The following is a 7,860-nucleotide window of genomic DNA, read 5'->3' as shown; positions in this document are numbered from 1 at the left end:
TTGTTGAGTTTGTGTCATAAAAGAATTCATTGCAAACACACAGAGAGTATCCAACAAATTTATTATTCAGCTGAGAATCAACAGTCAATGAAATACATTACTTATATTGCATGTCATTTTCATTATAATGGTTATCCTAAGGATACATATATATTTTCTGTGCTTTATATTAAATATTTTTTTCACTTGGGGCAGTTAATTTCATTTAAGAGTTCATTGCTATTTCCGTGACATATATATAAACATGTATAGGTAAAAATAAAAAAGATACATGAAGACGTTTAGTAAAGCTTTAGCGCTTTCATTTGAAGTCTTCAGAAGCTTACCAATTATTGTGAAAATAAAATTATTATTTATCTATCTATATATATGATCACTCTAACATGACAAAATAATATAATATATATAAAAATTCAATATTTCATCAGTTCTATCAATAGCAGATCTAGTAAAAGTGGACAAAACTGCAAAGGAAAAAAAACCCACAATAAAATCATGACTGTAATGTGTGGTGGTGTAATGACAAAATTTCAACAAGGAACTTTATAAACTGTATGTAAATGTATTGCACTATCCACACCAGATGCTTGTAGTTACGCGAGTTAAATGACAGGTGATCTCTTTTGCACTACAGTCACCATTCTTCTATTACAATGGATGGAATAGGTCTATTTAGGAGGGGAGTTGTCTCTTCAGAATTCCTACAAATGAGATGCTTAAATGTTAATGCAATACTTGTATTCTTATATAGCTTTAAAATTTGAGGAATAAAATTCAATCATTGGATTGTTTTGGACGATATATGAACAGGTGTTTTCAGAAATATTGTCAAGTGGTCTTGAGGAGGTACTCTACGTCGTCATAATGGCTGACTTTCTTTTAAAACATGAATGAAAATATAAATATTATTTAAATTTACTAGTAATTGCCTAGCTGAGAGTTGAGCTGTAAATCGTGGGTTCGAGATCGAGTGTAGCAGGTGTTTTAATTTTTTTTTTTTTCGGAATAAAACTGCATTTTTTGACAAGATAAAATAAATTTGAAAGTTTTCAATTTAAAAATGTTGTACATATCCTTTACTTTTCATTCAAATCAAATTTCTCTGGTGTAGCATTCATCCTTAATTGAATATGCATTATCAAGTCCTTTCAATTTAACATTATTTCTTAGTGTTCTGAATCCAACAAACATTATTAAGTGCTCTTAATCGAATGCCTTTTATCAATTGTTCTTAATCAAACACGATCTTCTTACTTGTTATCGTCCACATGAATCTCGGTCGGCACATCCTCTTCCAGTTCCTCTTCTATAACATCAGGAGTCTGTGGAACTTCATCTTCCGGTAAAATCTGCGTGATGCTGGTGATTGTCCCGCCCTCCTCAATGGCAGACAGATTAGGAGCGCGAGAAATATTTTTCCCACTCATTGAATCTTTGATTTTCTGAGCATTTCTATGATGAACCAAGGTTAATTCTTCATCTAAAGGAACATCGTCTGATACCTGTTCTATGGTGAATCTGTCAAAATAATCAGTGATGTGAGATACTAGTTTCTGGTCTGATTACGAAAGTTAACACGTGGTTCTTGTTTTCGATGGTGTTGCAGGATAATCTCCGTTGTTTTGCGAAGGCTTTTATACATTGTATTTCTAACAACACTTCGAGACGAGGAGGTTATCCCGCATCATCCATGAAAAGTAGAACTTTATTTCTAATCAATATATATGTACAGCAGATTGTTTCCATATACAGCTACGATTCAAGTCATTTCGTGCGTCATGACAGCTTAAGCCTTCCGAAAAGGAGCATGTGTCATTTGCTGACGAAAATGATGAGATTGTAGGGTCTACTATCATGAAAGATGTTTCAAGCATTTAGTTTGTGTAATTGTCTGATCTGCTCCAAATACAGAGTCCGACAAATTTATTTTTCTTTCGAAAGTTTATATGTATCGCTGTTCTGATAATCTATTAATCGGTGTATATTGGAGAATAATGGACGCGGCATTTCTTTGATCTCTGCAATAACCATAGCAGAATTTAAAATCATGTGTAAGAGTTGTAACCTGCCACCACCAGCACGAAAACCACCACCAATCCGACACCAGAGACCCACCACTCCACCTGAAAAGGGAAAAAGAAAGCCGCCATTTCTACTTACAATTTGCTGTCTAGGGACATTCTCCTTCGCAGTCTGTTGGAAGCGTGTTAGTAAGTGCAGAGTTATAACAATGGTTTCATTAGCAAATGGGAAGACAATAAATGTCTTTGTGTTACATCTCTGTAAATTAAGCAATATACATGTATGCGACTAGAACAACTTGCTACACCCCGTGTCCTATTCAGCAATAGTAGTTAGTTAGCTGTCAGTATAAACATAACACCTCGGGGCTCTTGTTAGAGCCATACATAACCTGCGTTAGAGTCACTCATAAATCGATTACAATGTTTATCAACATTCTCAGTTTTGGAATAGCCAGACCATTATAATGTTTTGTTTGTTATAATGCTTTGTTTGTTATAATGCTTTGTTTGTTATAATGTTTTGTTTGTTATAATGCTTTGTTTGTTATAATGTTTTGTTTGTTATAATGCTTTGTTTGTGATTTGCTTGTTTGAAGACACAGTCCCTTCCTCTGATACCGTACCTTGAGGCTTTGTGCCTGGTGGCTGGACTATCGAGCTTGGTTGGAAGGGAATCCATGGAATTGTTTTTAACCATATCATTCTCAAACTGATTCCACACGAACGACAGAGGCGCACTCTTCTTCCTCCTCCTCTCATTGATTTTGTTATCGACAGATTTATTCTTCGCCAATGGACCAATAGTCGTGGCCCTCCTCAGAGGAACGTACTCAGGCGTTGAGTCTTGTTCCACCTCATTGCAGTCACGTAATTTCACCGTTTTCGAAGAACCAAGGGAGCTTGATGAATTCTTCCTGGAGTCAGCCAATTTGAACAAAAAGCTGAGTGGGAAACTTCTTTTTCTCTTTCTTTCTGTTTTGTCGACAGGAACATCTTCTGGATCATTGCCAGTTGTATTGGCACGTGCTCTTGCCTCCCAATCCGAATCTGGCTTATTCAAACGAGTGTCTGATGACCAGGCAGAACCTCGCCGCGCGTCTGACACCTCAAATGAAATCTTCCGCCGTGGTTTGTTCGTGGATCCTATAACTGAGTGAGTTCTCGTCTTTGTCTGATCCCCAGTGTAATGAAGATGGTCCATGTGCTGATTAAGATTGGCCGAGTAATGCTCAGATGGAACGCTGAGTTGATCTCCATAATTGGATTGACTAATGAAAGGAAATGGGTATCAACACATTAACAGAAGGATTTGATGAAATAAATATAATTCTTTTAAAAACTAAGATAAAATAGAATTAAAAATACATCGAAAACACGAGGAGGGCATCAACATACGAGTAAGACTGTCTTCCCGTTACAAGGCTGAGCATGGATCCCGCAAAGCTGTTGCCGATGCGATGGAATACGGAATGGCGATTGTCGTTATAGTCTACCATCTCGTCAGGATGGATGATGCGCTGGTCGTGAAGAGGAGGACACCTTCAAGCAAAAATATACGTTTGAGTATACAACAGTCGGGAATCTTAATTATAGTCGCATTTCACAGTGGGAAGTACTCACGTACAGTTATAAGAAGATCCCAGGAAGATTGGTTTTTTGGATGCCAGAGAGTAGTGGGAAGTACTCACGTTAAGTTATAAGAAGATCCCAGGAAGATTGGTTTCTTGGATGCTAGAGAGTAGTGGGAAGTACTCACGTTAAGATATAAGAAGATCCCAGGAAGATTGGTTTCTTGGATGCTAGAGAGTAGTGGGAAGTACTCACGTTAAGTTATAAGAAGATCCCAGGAAGATTGGTTTCTTGGATGCTAGAGAGTAGTGGGAAGTACTCACGTTAAGTTATAAGAAGATCCCAGGAAGATTGGTTTCTTGGATGCTAGAGAGTAGTGGGAAGTACTCGCGTTAAGTTATAAGAAGATCCCAGGAAGATTGGTTTCTTGGATGCTAGAGAGTAGTGGGAAGTACTCACGTTAAGTTATAAGAAGATCCCAGGAAGATTGGTTTCTTGGATGCTAGAGAGTAGTGGGAAGTACTCACGTTAAGTTATAAGAAGATCCCAGGAAGATTGGTTTCTTGGATGCTAGAGAGGCGTTAGTGTACGGTAAATCCGTTGCTCCTTCATCGAAATGCAGATCTTTTATTAGTGGCGGGAAATCGCCACACATTTCATCAACGAGTGTGACAGCAACCTACAATGATTAAATATACTCTATTGCACATATTATAGCTGTACCGTGCAACTTATAGATCAAATAACATGGTACGTGACATACTCCACACAAATTCAACGAATCATTACAAACACATGGGAACATACCGCCCAGTGTCGATCCAAGAGCCAGTTGATATCATAATCGTCATCGTCTTCACCAAAAGGATTGATCAATTGTTCTGCAACCTAAAGAAGAATGAAAACCACTGTGAAAGAGTGGTCGAATACTAGCGTCAAATAAATCCACTTCATAAAAAACAACAGTTACCTTCAACCAACCCATACTTCATAAAAAACAACAGTTACCTTCAACCAACCCATGTAGAAAAAGAACTCCAGAAGAGTGAATACGGGAACGTACATATCGTACTCGTAGTTTGGATAACGTTTGGCGGGATCTAGGAATTGGCGCGCTATCAAGCACGTAAGGAAGAACGTATGGACTGCAAGCGTGACAACCTAAACGTATATACACGATAGTGAGTTAATATGCTGTCATGTGATAAGCGTTCAAACACAACACCAACTTGTACGTTACCCGGGTGTACACAACATCAACATGTACGTTACCGGGGTGTACACAACATCAACACGTACGTTACTGGGGTGTACATAACATCAACATGTATGTTACCGGGGTGTACATAACATCAACATGTACGTTACTGGAGTGTACACAACATCAACATGTACGTTACCAGGGTGTACACATCAACATGTACGTTACCGGGGTGTACACAACATCAACATGTACGTTACCGGGGTGTACATAACATCAACATGTATGTTACCGGGGTGTACACATCAACATGTACGTTACTGGGGTGTACACAACATCGACATGAACGTTACCTGGGTGTAGACCAGCGGAATTGTTATCCAGTCGTAAACAAAACACAGCGAGCACCTGTCCCGGAAATCGGCGATTGACTGAAATTTATTATGAGCAAAAGGTTAATAATGCAAACATAGATGGACAAAACAGGACACACCAGAGGAACAGAATCTGATGTAGAACTGACGCACTACCTCAATAACCATTCTAAGTCCCCAGTCAGTTTTGATGTGGCCTTCTCGTCGTGCGTGTGACAAAACTGCATTTGCCCACATGAGCGGCACCCAGAATTTGTTGTATTTACAATCTACCTTTTCATATAGCATGGCTTCCTCGCTCGTGATAAAACCTAATAAGAGAAATGAAAAAAAAAAATGTTTACATGATTAAAACAATTCATTCATAAGATGAAACATCGTAATCACCAACAAATAGTAACATAACTCTCGTATGTCTCAAGTAACATTAATCCATTAGTCCCCAGTAATGTATGGCTCTACTAAAGTATGCTTAAAACCAAGTTAGAACGCACTACAAGAACGAAACTTAATTCCTAATAAAGATATTGCTTAATTAAAAGGTGAAGATAGCGAACAGTGATCGATTTCATAACTCCTATAAGGAATACAAATAGATAGTTGGGCAAACACGGACCCCTGGACATACCAGAGGTGGGATCAGGTGCCGAAGAGGAGTAAGCATGCACTGTCGACTGGTCACATCCGTTGTCCCTATATCTCGATCAGGTAAACGGAGTAATCCGTAGTCAAAATCAGTATGCCAAAAACGGCCTAACAATCGGTATGAAACACGTCAGAGAGCATTTGACCCAATCAAAGGTTGTGTCGGCAAACTAGATCGTTATAATGACCATAGAATTTGCGAAATGTTGATTTTAAACGAGACAGTTGAAACCCCTGTATCATCAATTTGTTTGTCAACATCCTGTCCCGATTTAAAAACTGGTGATACGCAGAACAAGCTCTTGCGTATCGAATCTCTTATAACCATGAACAGTAAAATAATTTATTTGGGAAACGATTACCTGCCTCGACAATATGGTCTAGAGTTGGAAACCTCTTCATGACGGCTACACTGATGGACCTACAGATCAGAATGAGACCAAACAGCATATATCGGGCAACTGTTCTGCGGAGAATCCGGGGCTTTTCCTCTTTGCCTTGGAGATAGCAGCACATCAGATACAGAGTCCTATCGACGGCCAATAAACGCAGAAAGGTGTGTGTAAATGTACATTTTGAAATCTTGTGTCCAAATAAGTGCTTTATTAACTTAAATGAACTTATATGCAAGGCGGATCACAGTAGTTTTGATGACTTTCGGAATGACAAATATAGTATATATTAGACACTTTAAAAAATATCATTGCTATTTTGCTTTTATTATATTATCCACTTTTTCTCAACGAAAATTCAGCAGTTATTACCGTTGTGTATATTACTCAGCTGCATAAAATCGTATAGATACTAGGAAGAATGTGGTTATTGGAACTTTGTATTATGTTAAAATTACACAATAATTTGCATTTTGAGGTCAATATGATGCTTTAGTTATACCCCTTAAGTTCAACATTGATATATCTTAATGCATAAATGAATGATTCCGAGCTCTCTGATTGGTTGAATGATTCCGAGCTTTCTGATTGGTTGAGAAAAACCAAACTAAAAAAAGGACGTTAAATCCACATCATCGTGTCTTCGAAGTGAACATACACTGTAACATTTGATTTTTCCAACCACGGACCAAAAATAGATTGGGAATTCCCAAATTGATACGATTGGTTAGTATTCTTGGTTGTCCAATAAAAACTTTGATGACTTTTGACTAAGTCTTGCATTTTAACTGTAAACAAAGATGGCCGACCAGAAATCGTTTTGTAAGCTTTACCAGCCGGTTTCGTTGTTTTCGGGCTTGGTGATTATTGTACTTCTCAGTTTTAAGTTTTAACCTAAAAATATCAGTAATTTTATAATTTTATGGAATTGAACACATTAACTAAAGCTGTGTATTAACCTAAAAATATCAGTAATTTTATAATATTATAGAATTGAACACAGTAACTAAAGCTGCGTATTAACCTAGAATATATCAGTAATCATAGCATAACATTGGTTTCGTGTAAGTGATATGAAACCGTGAAGATAACAAACAGGGATCAATCCCATAAGGAAAACAGAATTGAGGATAGGACAAACATCGATCATAGAATTTGCGAAATTTTGAATCTAAACGAGACTGTTAAGACCCCTGTAACTTCTTTTCTTTGGAGGATATTAGTCCAAGTTCAGATGTACTTTTCAGAAAGTTTCAGGAAGAACGTTCCTTCGTGAAAAGAGAAGTAAGTGTTTTTTAGAAGTGGTGCATATATAATGAATTTCTTGGTAAAAAAAACGTTTATACTGTGGAGAGATATTTCTAATAAAATACATATTTCTCACTGACTTCATCATAAAAATCTCATTTGTTTATAGAAGTAACAGATAAATCTTTGTATAATTTTCATCTCTCAAACTATATCAAACGAAATATAGCATCTTTTTAAGTAAAGAGAATATTTTCTTAGTAAAGGATGATATTTTAGAGACGCCTCTTCAAAAATGAATCATTTCTTATCTACTTTTATTTTGAAAGAAATATCCTTTTCTTTAGTGCAGTTACACCCCCCCCCCCCCCCCCCCATGTTTTGAAAAAGCAATATCTCTGCATATA

At 37.2% G+C, this 7,860-nt stretch overlaps 1 protein-coding gene and 1 long non-coding RNA gene across 10 annotated transcripts in view; one reads left to right on the top strand and one right to left on the bottom strand.

Annotated features, from left to right (window-relative positions):
* Positions 1-44: 44 nt before the first annotated feature.
* The window catches only part of LOC125681925 (bestrophin-4-like), an 11,998-nt gene continuing 4,182 nt past the window's right edge, over positions 45-7,860 (bottom strand). For 4 of the 9 annotated variants that reach the window (XM_056155467.1, XM_056155468.1, XM_056155469.1 and 1 more), the window contains exons 4-14: positions 6,176-6,342; positions 5,325-5,479; positions 5,148-5,225; positions 4,602-4,754; positions 4,401-4,481; positions 4,121-4,272; positions 3,420-3,563; positions 2,648-3,292; positions 2,161-2,193; positions 1,255-1,518; positions 45-701 (exon numbers count right to left, since the gene is read on the bottom strand). In XM_056155467.1, coding sequence (XP_056011442.1) covers positions 635-701; positions 1,255-1,518; positions 2,161-2,193; positions 2,648-3,292; positions 3,420-3,563; positions 4,121-4,272; positions 4,401-4,481; positions 4,602-4,754; positions 5,148-5,225; positions 5,325-5,479; positions 6,176-6,342 — 1,939 coding nt within the window. In that variant the 3' untranslated portion in view covers positions 45-634. Of the gene's footprint in view, positions 702-1,254; positions 1,519-2,065; positions 2,194-2,647; positions 3,293-3,419; positions 3,564-4,120; positions 4,273-4,400; positions 4,482-4,601; positions 4,755-5,147; positions 5,226-5,324; positions 5,480-6,175; positions 6,355-7,860 lie in introns of those variants that run through there. The other 5 variants (XM_056155471.1, XM_056155472.1, XM_056155474.1 and 2 more) reach the window with 4 other exon arrangements.
* LOC125681930 (uncharacterized) overlaps positions 6,430-7,860 on the top strand; it is a 19,316-nt gene continuing 17,885 nt past the window's right edge. The window contains exon 1 of the long non-coding RNA XR_008800267.1: positions 6,430-7,489. This is a non-coding gene — a long non-coding RNA (uncharacterized LOC125681930). The remainder of the gene's footprint in view (positions 7,490-7,860) is intronic.

The sequence above is a fragment of the Ostrea edulis genome, chromosome 2, assembly GCF_947568905.1.
Source record: "Ostrea edulis chromosome 2, xbOstEdul1.1, whole genome shotgun sequence".
NCBI classification, from domain to species: Eukaryota; Metazoa; Mollusca; class Bivalvia; order Ostreida; family Ostreidae; genus Ostrea; species Ostrea edulis.
The sequence above is the reverse complement of the archived record's forward strand: the minus strand, read 5'-3'. Positions and strand labels throughout refer to the sequence as shown.